The sequence below is a fragment of the Kogia breviceps genome, chromosome 8, assembly GCF_026419965.1.
Source record: "Kogia breviceps isolate mKogBre1 chromosome 8, mKogBre1 haplotype 1, whole genome shotgun sequence".
NCBI classification, from domain to species: Eukaryota; Metazoa; Chordata; class Mammalia; order Artiodactyla; family Physeteridae; genus Kogia; species Kogia breviceps.
The window spans coordinates 22,579,104-22,596,340 of record NC_081317.1 but is presented as its reverse complement, the minus strand read 5'-3'; the positions used below and the strand labels follow the sequence as shown (position 1 = coordinate 22,596,340).

Genomic DNA, 17,237 nt, shown 5'->3' with positions numbered 1-17,237 from the left:
AATTCCTCTGTGCTCTGCCTACTCATCTTTTCCCTTCTTTCCCTGCCCCTCAAAACCACTGATCTTTTTTACCATCTCTATAGCTGTGCCTTTTCTAGAATGTCATATAGTTGGATCATACAGTATGTAGCCTTTTCAGATTGACTTCTTTTTCTTAGTAATATGCATTTATGTTTCCTCCATGTCTTTTCATGGCTTGATAGCTCATTACTTTTTAGCACTGAATAATATTCCATCATTTGGATGTACCACAGTTTATTTATCCACTCACCTACTGAAGAACAACTTGGTTGCTTCCAAGTTTTGACAATTATGAATAGAGCTGCTATAAACATGTGTGCAAATTTTTGTGTAGACATAAGTTTTCAACTCCTTTGGGTAAATACCAAGGAGTGCAATTGCTGGATCAGATGGTAATCTGTTATGGGTATGTTTAGTTTTGTAAGAAATCACAAACTGTTCTTCTGAAATGGCTGTATCATTTTGCATTCCCATCAACAATGGATGTGAGTTCCTGTTGCTCCACATCCTCCTGAGCATTTGATGTTGTCAGTGCTCCAGATTTTGGCCATTCTAATAGGCATATAGTGGACAATTTTTTTAATTACTTGAAAATCCCACTGGCAGCAGCATTAAGGGGCTGAACAGCCTGTGGCAGAAGATTGAGGCAAGGCTGAAAAAACCTGAAGAGTAATAGCAGCTCCAAACATTTCTCTAGCAGGTGGCTGATGAAATTGGCATTCCCAGTAGGCAGGGTGGAGGACTTCTTCCCTCAGTGCTATATAAGACAGATGTAGGAACTTTAGAGTCTTTGAACTGTAACCGTATTCAAATTTTGCATTGGATTTTCAGACTGATCTCTTGATGCTGCCAGAGGGGTTCGATGAACCAGGAAGAAGTGCTAAATTCAGGGATATGAACAGGTTAGAGGCCTCAGAGAATACTTTTGTTCCATAGTCTAGAAAAGCCAGAGAAGTAGACCCATAGTCTGGAAAAGCCCCTGTAACCCATTGTAGTATTGAAGATGTATTTCAAAGGGGCAAATAGTGGTTGATATAGAAGCAGTGTAATCAATCTTTGGGAACAATTAGAGAGGTGGGTGAAGTATGACATAATGATTGAATGATTCAAAAAGAAATTGTTACAACGAATGGGAATACTGGCATGCCTCTCTTATCTGTTATCTCATTTGTGCTCCAGGTAAAGCTGGAATTCCTAAAGAGGCCTCCTGGGGTGTCCTTCCATTTGTTCTCCAGACCAATTTCTCCCCTGCTCTGTGGCTGTGGAAACTGACTTCTTTGAATTCTACCAATGGGCTTTCTTGCACTCTGGTTTCCTATTGGGTTTGGCTAATGGTGAGAATCTGCAGAAATCAAAGGCACTCTCACGAGCTGGCAGAATCCCTCAACCAAAGGTCTTCGCTCCTATTAGGAAGCTGTCTCTCAGCACAGTCATCTCTGCCTCTAGGTTCCAGTAAATGTTTTTCTGCCCTTTAAACCCTTAGGCCTAGAAATTGCAAAGGGTGACTGTTAGTGGTTTACAGTTTCCACACTAATTCTTATAGTTTCCCAATACCTTACACCTTTGTACATCTTCCTTTATTCTGTTTGATTCGGCCATCTATTTTGTTTTGGGACCCAAACAGCATCCTGAGATATATAAGATATACATTTACCTGTTGGAAATTCCTGCTAGCCTACAATACTCCATTTTCTATATTCACTCAATTTTTCCAGTTGGAAATCTGTCTTTATGAACAAATCCTTCTGATTCACCTTTCCATACTTGTCCTAAATCTATCCTTTTCTCTCCATCTACACTGTTTCAACCTCATTGCCCCTCGTGTGAATAGCAACAGCTACAGAGCTGGTCTCCACTCTGAGAAATGAGCTTAACTACACATAAGCAAAATGGCCCCGGGTCATGGGCTGTGTTCCCAATATGAACTCCTAAACCGGTTTAAATCTACCCCCATCCCTGAATCCACCCTTTTCATTGCTTGCTCCCATTGTCCATTTCCTACCTTCTTTGTCCTGCCAGTATCATCACTGATTTATTGACCATCTCTAACTCAATACATCTACTTTGCTTCCTATCATTACACTTCATTCTCTCTTCTGGAATGCTGCTTCCTTGGGTAAATATATCACTGACAAATAACCTTTCCTTCCCCCATCCTCCAAATAAACCTAACAATTCAACATCTGTGATGTGGAAAGCTGAGAATTGGTAGAGAAAAACAATTACACCAGGGTATATGAGAATGAGTATGACCCTATACTGAACAATCTCAGCAGATTGTTCTCTTCTTCTCCAGAGTAACTGTTTTAAATCTTCTCCGATCTCATCTTCTACTTGATACAGATAATAGAAGTCATCAGATGAGGGCTCAGTGAACTCTGCCATTCCTGCCAAAAATTTCCCTACTTATCCCTTCCTCATCATCTTCTATTACAAGATGCAATCCACCTGGTTTCCTTGAGACTGTGAATTGTCTATTATCTCTTTTCTGTCCTGTGTCTTTAACCTCTTTCTTTCTACAGGATCCTTCACAGCACACCTTCAAAATAAATGAAAAATCAATTCTGTCTTCATCCAGCCTCTTCCTCCAGCTGCTTAACTTCCCCTATCCCTTCATAGTCACTCTTCTTGAGAGAATCATATTTCCATACTGTCTCCATTTTCACACCTCTTATTCACTCTTCCATCTGGATATACCACTCTGATTTCTCACCTCATTTCTCCACTGTTTCCTGAGACTGCCCTTTATCAACGTCATTAATTACTTCTATGTTGCTAAACTCAATGGAAACCTTTCCGTTCCTTCTTACTCGACCTCTCAGTAGCATTCAGAACAGTCCTGGAAAGTGGGCTCTCCTTCTGGAAACGCTCTCTTCCCTTCCCTTCCCTTTTGTGGCACTCTATCAGTTTTTTTCTATCTCGCTAGCTGCTCCTTATCAATCTCTTTCTCTAGCTCTTTATCTTCTACTGAATTTTAAAGGGTGGGATGTTTCATGGCTCAGTTCTAGGGCTTCCTGTCCTTCTACACTCTTCCCTTAGCATAGCTGATTCACTTTTATAGCTTTATTTGTGATCTACATTCCCATGAGTTATTCCTGCTCTTAGAAAGAAGTTCTTACTGAAATGTACAAGATCCTGAATGACCTCCTCTACCTGCCTCCGTAGGTTTTACCCTCACTTTCTATACTCCAAACACACTGACCCTTTTTCTTTCCATCACATCACATCCTTCATGTTCTGGGTCATTTCCACATTCTTCTCCCACTACCTGTTATGGTCCACTCCCAGACGTCTCTAGTTTAGTTGTCTGGCTTTTACTTATCCTGCAGGGTTTAAGCCTCACTAGCATCTTCTCAGAGAAGCACTTCTTGAGCCCTCAGACTAGGTCAGGCTGAGTTCTTATATAATTTCACAGTACAATGTATCTCTCCAGATTATAATTTAGTTAATTATTAATGTTATTGTATAATATTCACTCTATCACCAGACATCGTTTCTTGCTCCATTGATTCCTGCTGAATGTTCAGCATACAGTAAGTAGTTAATATAATTCATTCATTCGTTGAATAAACATTTTAAGAATCCCTCCCAATTTTACAAGGTATATGTTCCCAGAATATTGATGCATCTCTAATTGCCACCCTAATATTTAATCAGACATTAAATCCATTTGTAAAAATAGAACTCCAGAATATCCCTTTGACTTCCCAGGAATTTTCTGGAGAGGGCAATCCATGTGGCATTTCTGAACCACTGTCTGCTGACCAGTGAGGCAGAGAACCAGATCATTGCCCTTTGTGATAATTAGAAGGGGCTCCTTGCCAAGCCTCAGCAGATGTATGAGAGCAGGATGCAGACCAGCAGCACTAACTGGGGGATGTGCTGACTCCAGCAGGAATGGGGCCAGTCTCATCAGCCGCTGTATGGTTGAATTCTGGCATCAAGTTCAAGGTATGGCTCAGCATGGTGCCACTTGTTCTCGTGGCCAGCTCTTGAGATGAAGAAGCAGAGATACCAGAGGTGGCAGGACAAGCTTACCTGGTGACTGAGTCACCAGGCATTTTACTGAAGGGAAGACTGGCCATCAGCCCCATTTACTCTCCACATGCCCAAGAAAGAAGCCAAATAACTGACTGGCACCCAGTCTCCACTGTCTGTGGCTGAATGAGCCTGCTTTATAAGGAATAGGTTTGCTTGTATTATAGGATGGAAGGCCATTTTCTATCCAGGTTCCAAGAAACTGCTGCAAGGACCATAACTGGCTGACAACTCCAGCTGTTACACTTTGGGAGCTGCTGCAGCATCCATGCCTAAGCCACACTCTCCAGGGGCTTCTCTTAGCCAACAATTGATTCATTTTATTTATTTATTTATTTATTTCAATTGAAGTATAATTGATTTACAATTGTGTTAGTTTCAGATATACAGGAAAGTGATTCGGTTATACATACATACATATATATATATTTTTTTCAGATTCTTTTTCCTTATAGGTTATTATGAAATACTGAGTATATTTCCCTGTGCTATACCGTAGGTCCTTGTTGTTTATCCACTGTATATATAATAGTTTGCATCTGTTAATCCCAAACTCCTATATTCATGCCTCCCCCACTTGCCCTTTGGTAACCATAAGTTTGTTTTCTGTATCTGTTGGTCTATTTCTGTTTTGCATGTAAGTTCATTTGTATCATTTTTTAAATGTGGTTTATTTATACAATGGAATATTACTCAGCCATCAAAGAGAATGAAGTAATGCCATTTGCAGCAACATGGATGGACCTAGAGATTATCATACTAAGTGAAGTAAGCCAGACAAAGACAAATATCATAGGATATCGCTTATATGTGGAATCTAAAAAAAAAAAATGATACAAATGAACTTATATGCAAAACAGAAATAGAGTGATTCATTTTAAGCCAGCCCTCAGCCACACATTCTGGCTTTCCCTCAGCAGAGTTTTGTCTCCCCTTAGCTTCGCCCAGTACTGTTGTCACCTTCAGGCTCAGGTTGTGGTGGAATTTGAAGTAGGGGATAATTTCCTGGGGTCACTGGTCTAGAGGGTACAATTCCAGTTGGATTCAAAATGGGCACCATCAGTGCTTGTTCTATACTTTAGGGGAAAGGGGAAGAGGATGGAGAGTGCTCACTCCCGAATCCTCCTCCTGGACATTTGAATAGAGGCCCCTTGAATCACTCACCGTGGACTTCCCTTTATTAACAGCTGGTGGTGATCCTGAGCTTAACTTTAGCTCATAAATCTATAGTCACCAAATCTCTGGAACCCTGTGCTTTCCCTAGCGCTGCTTATGGGAACCACAGCCACTCTGTTCATCCTGCTGACTCCTAAATTTCACATTAAAAAAAAGTGCTCATCTTGCTAATGTCAAAGTTTCCCACGAAGTATGCAGCATTTGCAGGATATTCTCAGAGCAGAAACCACACCAAATTTATATTTCTTCTATTAAAATTACATCAGGATTATTTTGATTGCAATTTAAGGAATCAAATTCATATTAGCCAAGCAGAAAAAATAAAAAGGAATTTATTAATTTCAAAAACAAGGAAATCCAATGGATCGTTCTGGCTTTGCACACTATTTCTTGTAAATGAAGCATGAAGCCTCCAACAACCTTGGCTTTCCTGGTCCTCACAGGCGGTGATCTAAGAAAGAGGAGCTTGTTTTGTATTAGGTCCAGTAAGATACCATGGAGACCCTAAGCCCATTTCTGAACCAATCACTATGGCTAGGTAGTAGAGCTATTCTACACAGAAAATATTTGCAAAATATACAATGCACCAATGATATAAATTATTTACAACCAGACTAGTTTTTAAAACTCCTGTAAATTAATAAGAGAAAGAAAAATGACCTAAGAGGAAAATAGACAAAAGCCACAGACGAGGAAAATGAATAACAAACACATGAAAAATTCTCATTACCAATAGTAAGAGCGGAATACATGTTAATTAAAACAACGACATACCCTTTTTATTCTACTTAAATGTAAAAATTCAAAGGTAAGTGTCGATGAGAGAATGGGGAAATGGATTCTCTCATACATTGTTGGGGCATGGTTAAATATACCATCATACATCCACGATTTAGAAATCTGTGTAGCCAATAGAAATAATGAGGTAGTGCTGTACATTAACATGGAAAAGTCTCCAAGACACATTGTTCCAGTGGGAAAAGGCAATTCGCATAGGAGAACATTTTGGAAGAATCTGCTGCAATTGACAGTCCATGGCTGCTGACTCTGTGAACTCATGAAGCCAAAGAATGAGGGAGACACCAACACAAGAGGAAAAAAATCTTAAAACCATGTGGTAAGTGCAATGACAGAGAAGCCCAGAGTAGGTAAACCTAATGCAACTTTGGGAAGATGTGGGAGTTTTGGTCCAGGATGGCTCCCAGGAGGAGATGATGATCAAGCTGAGATAGGTATTAACTGGGTGGAGAGGAGGGGAAAGCATTCCAAGATGGGAGAACAGTAGGAACAATTCATGGAGGCAGGAAGGCTGTATACAGGGAAACAGGTTGCGGAATACTAAACTAGAGGCATGGATTGTAGCAGATGGGGCTAAACAGGTAGGCAGAGTCCAGCGAGCCTTCCTACGTCATATTAGATTTGAATATTTTTTTCTGTGTGATGAAGAGCCACTGAAGACTTTTGAGTAGGGCAGGTGATCTGAAAAGAGATTAGAGGACAGTAGGACACAAGGCAGAGAGAACAGACAGGAGGTTACCACTGTCATTCCAAGAAGATGAATGCCTGAAAGGGAAGTTGGGATAGGGTGAGACTAGCTGGAATCAAAGGAGGGGAGGAAATCAAGGCATATTGAGTTGGTGCAATCTGTAGGAATTGTTAACTGGATGGATGTGGGAGGGGGAAGCGAGAAGTGCGGAGGAGTCATGATTAGATATGCCCAGGGCTCTGGGGTGAGTGCGGGATGGATGGTGAGCTGACTCAGAAGACCAGGAAAACTATACCTCGGGGAATCCAGTGATGGTTGCAAAAGGCATCTGGTATTGTCCTTCTACCACTGTCTTAAAAGGGATTCTAAAGGGATTTTCTTTCCCTTGTTCCTCCAGCCCTACACTTGCATTACTGGCCTAAGTGGATACTCACCAGCTGGCCATGTCCATCATTACAGCCAAGTCTGAGAATTCCTGATTATACTTAGAGTCAGTGGAGCTGCTGACACAGTCATTAGCAGACGACCCTTTTGGAACAAACAATGCTTTAAAATGTAAACTGCGGTGGGGGGGGCATTTTCCTTGCGTTGTCCAGAAAGAACTTTCTGCTGCCTGAGCCTGGATTAATCATGAGAGAGCTTGTCAACATTCCACTGGTACATATTCTTACTTTGGTTGCCTTCAGCGGGACTGAGAAACTTCCAAAAGGTTGGTTTGAGCAATCTTCTCTTCTCTTGCCTTATCATAGTTCTGAGGTGCACGCGTGTGTTCCGATCATGACTGATTCATATTATGGCACGCTTGGGTTTTACTTGGTGAAGTAGGGGTGCAGTATATGGAGAGGGAGAAAACTGTATAAATAAGCAATTGATTGATGGTCTCCATTCTACTGCTATCCCTCCCTTGCTTAAGTTCTGCAATAAAAAGTTCAGCCTTTCAGTGCACGTGGAGCCCTCACTTATAGGGGAAACATTAGCAGGTAGACTGCAAGTTATCGAGGTCAGTTTGTTTATGTGTATGTCAGACTTCAGGGTGGTCTAAATGGATGATGAAAACCTTTTCACATCAGGTTTGCCAGGAATATAATCAAACGCACTCCCAGACATCCAGAGTGTTTGCTTCTGAACAAAAATCATTTCCATTTTCAGTTTCAGCTTTGAAAAACTCTAATCAATATTTTAGTTCTTCCCACATTGGAATTAGAGAAAGACGCACACGAGTGCCTATAGGATAAAAGCCTGAAGAACAATGGGTTCTCAAAAACTTAGAGGCTGGAGCCATGATTTGGTTTGGCAAGAGACTGTGAAAGGTTTTTTTTCAGAGCCTTTGGAATGTACCGGAAATAACACCACCTCAGGGGAAAGGAAAGCAACTTAAGAAACTGACAAACACCTGTTGCAGTAGCAAGAATGTCCACAGTTTCTGGCCAGCGTATTATGAAACTGAGACTAGGGTATTTCAACTCAGGAAGAAAGATAGGAAAATAGGTGACTTGTGAAGTGACTGGGGGCTTCATTGAAATCTTTTTCCAAAGACACGAGAAAGCAGATTGAACGATATTACAGAGTTTTCAAATTAAATGTATTAACGGTAGAGTAAAAAAGGTTCTGTGATTTATGACATACTCAAATGAATTATTTTCCCTTCATATTACTTTACCAAAGAACTGAACAGGTTTGCATTGTATAGATAAGTGAAGGTAATATATTGTATGTAGATGGGAAACATAGCTTAGATTTTGTGGTTCATTAGAATTTCTGGAACCACAAGGTCAAAATTCACATGCTAACAAGATACAGCTTTCTTCACAAACAGTCGGATTTCATAGACTTACGTTGTTTTGTTGCTTTCTTTTTCTATTTTACGTGAGTAGAATGGTATCTTCAAATGTATTTAAATGTCTTAATTGTCAACTAATACTTTAAAGTAGCTCCAGATAAAAGAGAATCTAGATCTTTCCAAATAGCTAATAATAGCCAGAAAGACTTAACATTGGCTTCAGATTATTTTAATACTTGCTGATCATACAACGGATGTCCGGAAAGGCAGCACCTGGATGTTTGGACTTATGGATTGTTATAAATTTATTTGTGCTATTCTAAACCATGAAGTTACATTAAAATGACATGGTTAAATGCTAAAATTTACTGAAATCCAGTCTTACAAGGAGCAGGACAATTGATTTTCTGGTTCAAATTAGAATCTCATGCACAAAGAAAAACCAAACCCAACCTCCTAATTTATATTCTAGAAAGAGAAGGTTTGTAGCTTCCAAACTTTACAGGTGAAGCACACTCTTTATTTTGACAACTTCAAAAATGGTGGCATAAATGTAACAAAGCCAAAACCCCGACTTCTAAATAAAATAGCCAGATTGTTACCCCAACCTTCTTTATTTGTTCATAATATATTTACTGCTTTAATTAGACTGTAAGATCAAAAAATATTTTTGCCTGTCCTACTCAAAGAGAGTATTTGAGTATTATTGAAAAATCTAAATTAATAAGGGTTTAACATCAGCCTTAGCCAAAACAGCAGGCCTGGAAGAGCAAACATTTATTAACTACGCTTACCAGTTCCGAGAATAAACATTATCATGAAAACACAATCCTTAAAATTTTAAATGTTGAGGTACATGGAATATATTGGTACAAAAAAACACATTAATATGCGATTATTTTAATACTATTGAAAGTAATGAAATTGTTCTACACAAAATATCTCTAGTTGTTTTCTCTATTATTGGCAGAAGGCAATAATGGGAAGAGGCTTTTTAGATGGTATACCTTTTTCCTAAGTCCTTTATCGTGAATGAATCAAGGCGTCTGCAGCATAATATATCACAAAATAAACTGACATAATTAAAATACTGCAAGAGTGTTTCATGGGTTCTTTTCCAACCATCGGCATAGGATTTCCTCAATAAAATTAATAACCAACTTTGTAGAATTAATAGTATATTGTTATAGTTTTAATTTAATGGATATTCCTAATATTCAAAGACAAAGGGAAAAGTCACTATCTTTCTGAATTATTTCAACTAGTAATACTTTCAATCATGAGCTCAGTATCAAACCATAAGGAGGAAAATTTTATAAACTGTCATGTATGAAAATAGTCAACATTTCATTGAACATTTGCCTTAACCACATTCTTCAATAATATTTAACGCTTTATCAGGGAGTATTAAGTGTATAGTGGGATTTTCTGTAGGCGTATAGTAGTTCATGTAAGCAGCCCTGAATTTGTTAACATGCTATGCACAAAGACTCCCGTCCAAATTCCAGTTTTAAAATTACCCCATAACTACCGTACCTAGAAGTTCTTGAATCTCAAATGATTTAACTTGAGGTATATTTTAGTAACTTCTGCTTCTAAATCATATGTCTACAGGGATAGAATTCACAAATTCGACATATGACTAAGTCAGATCAGGCACAGCTGTCATTGAAATCCAGGACACCAAGTCCTGGATGAATGTTTTATACTAACGTATATTGAAAGAGTAACTCATTCCACGTTTGCGGAAACACAGTTGCTTTAAATATTATTGACCTTAAAGACCAGAAAAAGAGCAGAAATGGCAAGATTTCTACCATATTTCGAAAGGTGAAGTAGGCAACTTCTCAGTGAAATAGGACGTGAGATTATTGGGGGAAAGTGACAAGTAAGGGATGACTAGAGGACCTGGAGGAAATGGTCCCATTCAGGAAGATGAGAGAAGTGGATCCGAGAATGTAGAAGGACCATATGTCCATGCTGAGGACCCACTGGGGCTGGAGACTGCACGCCCATCATGGTTCTGATCTGCACTGTTGTTTCACTTTATCCAACAATACTTTATGAACATACGAGCAGTGAAGACAGCTGGTTGGATTAGTTCAAGATTGGTACTTTCCAGGGTCAGTGCAGCTAAAGGACTAGAGAGTAAGGGAGCTGAGGTTATATGGCAAGATACCATGTCATCTAGGTCAAATAATGAAGAAAGTGAAACAAGGATACTGCAGGCCTGGAAGAGAATGTTACAACCGAGTTCCTATTCTAGTCCCCAATGCCTTTCTGTGTGTCTTTAGGGAAAGCATGTAGTCACTGTAAGCCTCAGTTTTCTCCTAAAATGAAGGACCTACCAGTGCTCAACTTACAATGTTATGTACTATGCTAAGGATTGTCAATGATTGGTGGCGTGATCACTTCTGGGGAACAAGCACATTTTAGATGAGTCCCTATGAAATCATCTCTTAATCCCAAAGGAATGCCTCCCAGGAGAGGTCATTTCAGAAATTCTAAGAGACTGACCCAGAATTCCTACCTGCTTGTCCCCAGTGTCATTCCTGAAGGCAAGGACCAAGAGTGTGTTCTGTGACAAAGAATGAATGATACGGTATTCATAAGTGAGATAACAATAATTATTGAGATGATCAATGAACCTTACAAGTTCCAAAGACATCATAATAAAAAATAACTTATGTTTGATTACATCACCAGCAGAATAAATGTGTCAGTTTCTAAGATGTGCCAAATGATGAGCAATACTGAACATCCTCTTTCTTTGGGCGATTTGAAAAATTTCTGACACCAAAGTGTTTTGTCATACCGAAAAAATTCATGATGTTAGAAAAGCATGAATATGTTCCAAATCTGAGCCCTAATTTTACTAGAACAGAAAGGAGCAAATACATCTGACTTCTTTGTTTATTCAGTCATTTGGTTATGTCAGTCAGCAGCTGGTCAATCAGAAGTTGGTATGTCAATGGCCATGTGCTAGAGCCCATAAAAGGGTAATATCATATCCTTCTCAGCAGCTAGTATTCAAGTTAAGTTACTCTTTGGGTACAGAAAAGCATTGTGTTTATTTTCATGTATTTGTTGTTCATGTGGTCCTTGGATTGAGGGAAGAAATAGTGTCCTAGTTTAAACAGGCCCTGGCTGAGATGAAAGCTGGATAGTAGAATGAAAGCAAACAGGAGATGGTCTGCTGAGTCAACAAATATTAAATACAACTATGTGATTGTGCCAGTAAAAATCTGAAAGCAGATTTATTTGGATAATTTTGGAATATGGGCAAAGTGGACTTAACTGACTATACTCTGCCTATAGATATTGATATTGATGTCAATCATGTTTTTCCCCTTTCTGTGAGTTACTAGTACCACACTGAAGACATGGTATAGCTTAGAGTTAAAAGATAGGTACTTTAAATCAAACTTAACTTTGAAGTTCAGTTCTATCATTTCCTGCTTTTGTTTTGTTTAGACAAGTTTTTGAAGAATTCATCACCTTCATTCCTCATCTGCCAATGGGAATAATAAAAGTATCTGCCTTTACGTTTGTTGTGATATATAAATGAGATCATGAATGAAAAGTATAATGCATGGCTGATAGCAGGTTTTAATCAGTTTTAGATGCTAAAATTATTAAAAACAGAATCAAATCTCATATAAAACTGTCATGCCACTGAACATTAAGGGAAGCTGTTCTTAGTAAGAGCTCATGTATTTCTCCATGTCTAACTTTATCAAGACATTCTAAGATCTACTTTTTTGATCTTAACGGATCTCAACAGAGTTTGTGTTGCCTCGTTGGAAAGATAATATTATGTCTGTTAACTCTGTCACTTCTGCATCTGCATGTTGAATGAAAAGAAACTAATGAATAAAGTTTGGGGTTTGGGGTAAAAATAATTCACGGCCATTAAGAATGATATTGAAAACACAAAGTATACAAAAGTTTAAAAGAGAAAATCACCCACACTTCCAGGACTGTTAACATATTGATATACTTTCTTCCATTTTTTTCTACATATCCTAAAAAATGATATCATAATAAGATTGTTTATGCATTTCTGCTCCCTGCCACTAAAGCATGAGCATATTTTATATCATCAATATCTTCAAACTACCATTTGCAGTGACTGTGTAAATAGTATCCTGTTTAGATAACAGTTGCTAATATATGTTGAACATTTGCCTCTCTGAGGAAAAAAAGGCCCTGATATGTTACATTTGTTGACTGCTGTAGTATAAATGCTCCAGTCACAGCCAATTTCCAGGTACCAACAAACAATGAGTTGGGAGGAGATATATATAGTAGCACACCTACAATTTCTACAGACATTAGATGTAAATAACCACAAGAACATAGATAATAGTAAAATATAGAAAAATAATTAGAACGTGATAAATGTTGAGTATTATTACTTTGTTTTTAACATAATTTATCTAATCAAATTTATATAATTTAGTTTTTAATAGTGGCTCTATTCCATTATTTTGTTAAATTTCTGAAAAATTAACACTTGACTCTTGCAAGCCAGTACAAGCCAGCTCCAGTAGACCACAGCTAGAAGACAAAGCTATGTGCCTAACTCTTCTTCCACTTTCATACAATTAGTACAATTTAGTACAATTAATCTATTTTTGTGCAGTGAAATTCATCTATATGCCTTTCCATTTGGGGATTATTTCCTTGGGATAGACTCCTAGAAGTATTATTGGTAATTTGCAGGTAATACAGAAACCAGGAGAACAACTGAATAGTTCAGATTTCTCTCTAAATTATAGAATCAAATAACACAGAGTGTTCCATATGGACCAAGGACAATGTTAAATGCATTATGTATATTCACTTACTTGATCCTCATGACAAGCCTACGCGGTGGTTTTATTATCTCCGTCTACAGCTAAAGAGGCCAAGGCAACTAGTTAAGTGAATGGGAAGTAAGTGATGGAGCAGGGATTTGAATTCAAGTCCTGTGTTAGAACCTCTTACCATCTAGTTCCTCAACAGGCTTTCTTTTTAAGCAATGAAAGCATTCAGTACTATCAGTTAACCTTTGGGCCCATCATTACCTGCATCCCATGACCTTACTATAATATTTTTTGTTTTTTAATCTCTCAATATCTATGTGATTATGCAATTGATTGCTTATTTCATTCATTAGTTGTTTAGAAAAATCTGCTTTCTTTCTTAAGAGACTTTCTCAAACTTTGTTATCAATTAAAAATGTGCTTCCACTGAATTGGAAAATTAACATTTCTGTGGCCTTCTGATTTATGTCCTATAATTTTTTATTACAAAGATAACATATTAATTTTATATATTTTTAAATATTATGTAGTATTTTGCTGTAAGGTATGGCAAAACAAAAATACAAAATTACACATAATGCTCACAACTAGGAGGTAAATGATTGTAACATTTTGCTACTCATTCATTTTTCCACTCTCGTGTGTGTGTAATTTTCTTTAAAAATTTAGTAGCCTATTACTTCATTGTAATATCTTCGGATAATAGTAATTTTAGTTTGGGCTTTGTTTGAGTCTATATTTTTAAATAATTAAGCTTCATGATTGTTGTATCTTCCTGATAGATTGTTCCTTTTATCATTAAGTAGTATTTCTCTTCATTCTTTAAAGGCTTACTTATCACCTTATATTCCATTTTTTCTTATATTAGTACTACTTTATTGCTTTATCACTTTGTTTTGAATATACTTTGTTGTTTTGTATATATTTTCCATTTTCTTTATATCCAACGTTTCTGTTTTAATTTATTTAGGCATGTCTTCTGTGTTTTTTAATCCTGTATGATAGTGTCTGTCTTTCCATAGATCAGTTTATACCATGGGTGTTTACTGTGATTTCTGATATATTTGGCCATGTTTCTTCCACATTAATTTGTGTCTTCTGTTAACTATAACTTTTCTTGGCTTATCTATCCTCCTTTTCTGCTTCTTCATCATTTTTTTAAATTGATACAGTTCTAGTCTCTTTTTTCTTCTGCTAGTCTGGAAGTTTTGGTTTTTAATCTATTATTTTAGTGGTAAGCATTAATGAAATTTTAACAATATGTCTCTAACCATATATTTTCTCTCCATGTTTAGAGTTATTCAGTGTTTCTGTCATCTTCCTGCTTACAGTAAATAACTTAGAATGTTTTAACAATCTGCTGAACTTCTTCCCTAAACTTTCATCTTATAATTATTTGTCTATAATTCTAGTTCCATTTTTAAACACAAAAATTATTGAGTTTAAAAAATATATATTCCACAGTGTCTAAAATTGCAAATATATTTTACCACCATCTATGCTAACTACAGTTTCTCGTCACTGGCCTCTTTCTTTTGGGTACAAGTTATTTCTTATGGAGTTTATACACTTTTAGTAACTGTTTCAGAGAAGGTCTCAGTGGTAAATACTCTCACTATTTGTCTGTGTATTTACTTTGTCTTCATTTTTTAAAAAAATGATTATCTAAGCTGGCTATAGAATTCCAGGCTAACAGTTATTTTTTTCTCAGCCTTTAAAAAATACTGGTTCATTGCCTTTTGATATCAATTGTTGCCAAATAATATCAGGTTAGCCTAATTGGCATTCTTCTTAAAGTGACTGATCTTTTCTTTCTAGTAAGGTTTAAGATTTTATTTTAAATTTTCTACAGTTTTAATCCAGTGTATCTAAGGATGAATTTATTTTTCTTTATCTGGCATGATGCTTAGTGGAAACATTCAATGTGAATATTTCTGCTTTTTCTTCACTTTTGAAAAATGATCAGTGATTTATCCCTTTACATATTACTTCTATGCCATTTCTTCTATTTTTTTTTTTTTGAAATTCTGTTAGAAGTTTATTAGTGTCTGTCTGTCTTTATGTCTCTTAACTATTCTTTAATACTTTTTAATTTATTTCTTTGTACAGCATTCTGTATATTTTAATGGTCATTTTAGTGCAAAGTTGGGAAAAGGAGGGCCTTGCTGCCTAGATATGAAATATAAAAGACATCATTTCACCTAAAAATTCTGCCCTCTTCTTTCACCTACTCTCTCTCAACCTATTAAAAAATTTATGCCTTTTATAAAGGCCTCAGTAATAGAGTTTGGTTCATTTAAACAATACATTAGTCAGTGTGCTAGCCCTCCAGATAGAGAGAGGTCTGAGACATGGTCCCTGACCCAAAGCTCAAAGTTTTTATAACTGAGTGTGGGACAAAGACATAAACAAATCATTCTAATAGCATCTGTGTGGCAAGTGCTATGAATGACATATATAGGATGACCCAAGGTTAAAGAAAAGGACATTTGATTCTATCTAGGAAGTCAGGGAGATTGGGAGGAGATGATGCTTAAACTGGACCTTAAGAAAAGAATAACACTTACAAAAGAGATATGGGCTAAGTGGACACTCCCAACCACCATTTCCCTTACTCTCAGCCAACGAGTTTGCCTCTGAGTTTACTGAAAAAATAAGTTTCATTTAGATACTGGATGCATTTTTTAATGGCCAATGTGCCAGTTTTCTCTTCTTGTTTTATGGGGCTGTCACCCCCTACCCTGCATCTAAAATACTGCTCACACTACTTACTTGGCTTTCCTAAGCACCTTGCATTTTAACTAAAATGACCATATAATTTACTGTCCAAACTCAGGTATTTTTGGAGTATGGGGGTACTATTAACAATTATGCCAGAATAGCAGGCATAACTGATTATTATAACTGATTTTATGTATCTATCCTACCTTATCATCTAGATTGTGGACTCTTACCAGGCAGAGATGTGCTTTACACATCTTTTTGCTTCTAGTAAACCCAGTGCCTGCTCCATGACAAATCGTAAATAAATCTTTGATAAATAATAATAACAAAGTAGTGATGATGATAATTATTTTAAATCAGATTATGCAATGGGGTAGAATTTCAGACTCACCCAAATATAGGTGTCAGCACTTTCTCACACCATCAAACCCTTGAGATGACCAGGACCTCACCCCTTTGTTTTGGTGGGATTCACAGATTAGTAAATTGAAGTGGGGTGCATCCCTTTACCAACACATTCTCATCCTTCTTAACTTCTCTTTCCTCCCCAATTTTTCTAAGCCAGGTGACCCTCATTTCATGGAGGTGGGAGGAGAGAGGAACCATGTTTATGGCCTCTCTTCCTTTTGTCTTTCTTTTTGTAACACACATACACACAAACACACACCAAGCAAAAACAAACAAACAAAACCCCCAGCTTTATTGAGATATAATTCACATGCCAGTCTCTTTGGGTAAAGTATACAGTTCACACAGCTGTGCATTCATCATCATAATCGATTTTAGAACATTCTTATTACACCTATTTGAAATTCTGCCTTCCTTAGCCATAGATTACTCCCTAATCCCTCCATCCTCTTCCCAGTTCCTAGACAATCACTCATGTATTTTCTGTCTCTACAGATAATGACTATTCTGGATATTTTATATAAATGAAATTGTACAGTATGTTGTTCTTGTGACTGGCTTCTTTCACTTAGTTTATTGTTTCCAAGTTTCATCCATGTTGTAGCACGTATCAATACTTTGTTTCTTCTTATTGTCAAATAATATTTCGTTGAATGGATATACCACATTTTGTTTATCCATTAATCTGTTGGCAAACACTTGGGTTGCTCCACCTTTTGGCTACTATGAGTAATGTTGCTTTTTTTTTTTTTTTTTTTTTTTTTTGTGCTACGCGGGCCTCTCACTGTTGTGGCCT

General features: G+C 37.2%; 1 protein-coding gene across 3 annotated transcripts in view; it reads left to right on the top strand.

The window, feature by feature from the left end:
- Positions 1 to 6,996: 6,996 nt before the first annotated feature.
- Positions 6,997 to 17,237, top strand: part of MUSK (muscle associated receptor tyrosine kinase) — a 93,142-nt gene continuing 82,901 nt past the window's right edge. For all 3 annotated transcript variants that reach the window (XM_059072244.2, XM_059072243.2, XM_059072242.2), the window contains exon 1: positions 6,997 to 7,430. In XM_059072244.2, the coding sequence (XP_058928227.1) occupies positions 7,352 to 7,430 (79 nt within the window). In that variant the 5' untranslated portion in view covers positions 6,997 to 7,351. The remainder of the gene's footprint in view (positions 7,431 to 17,237) is intronic.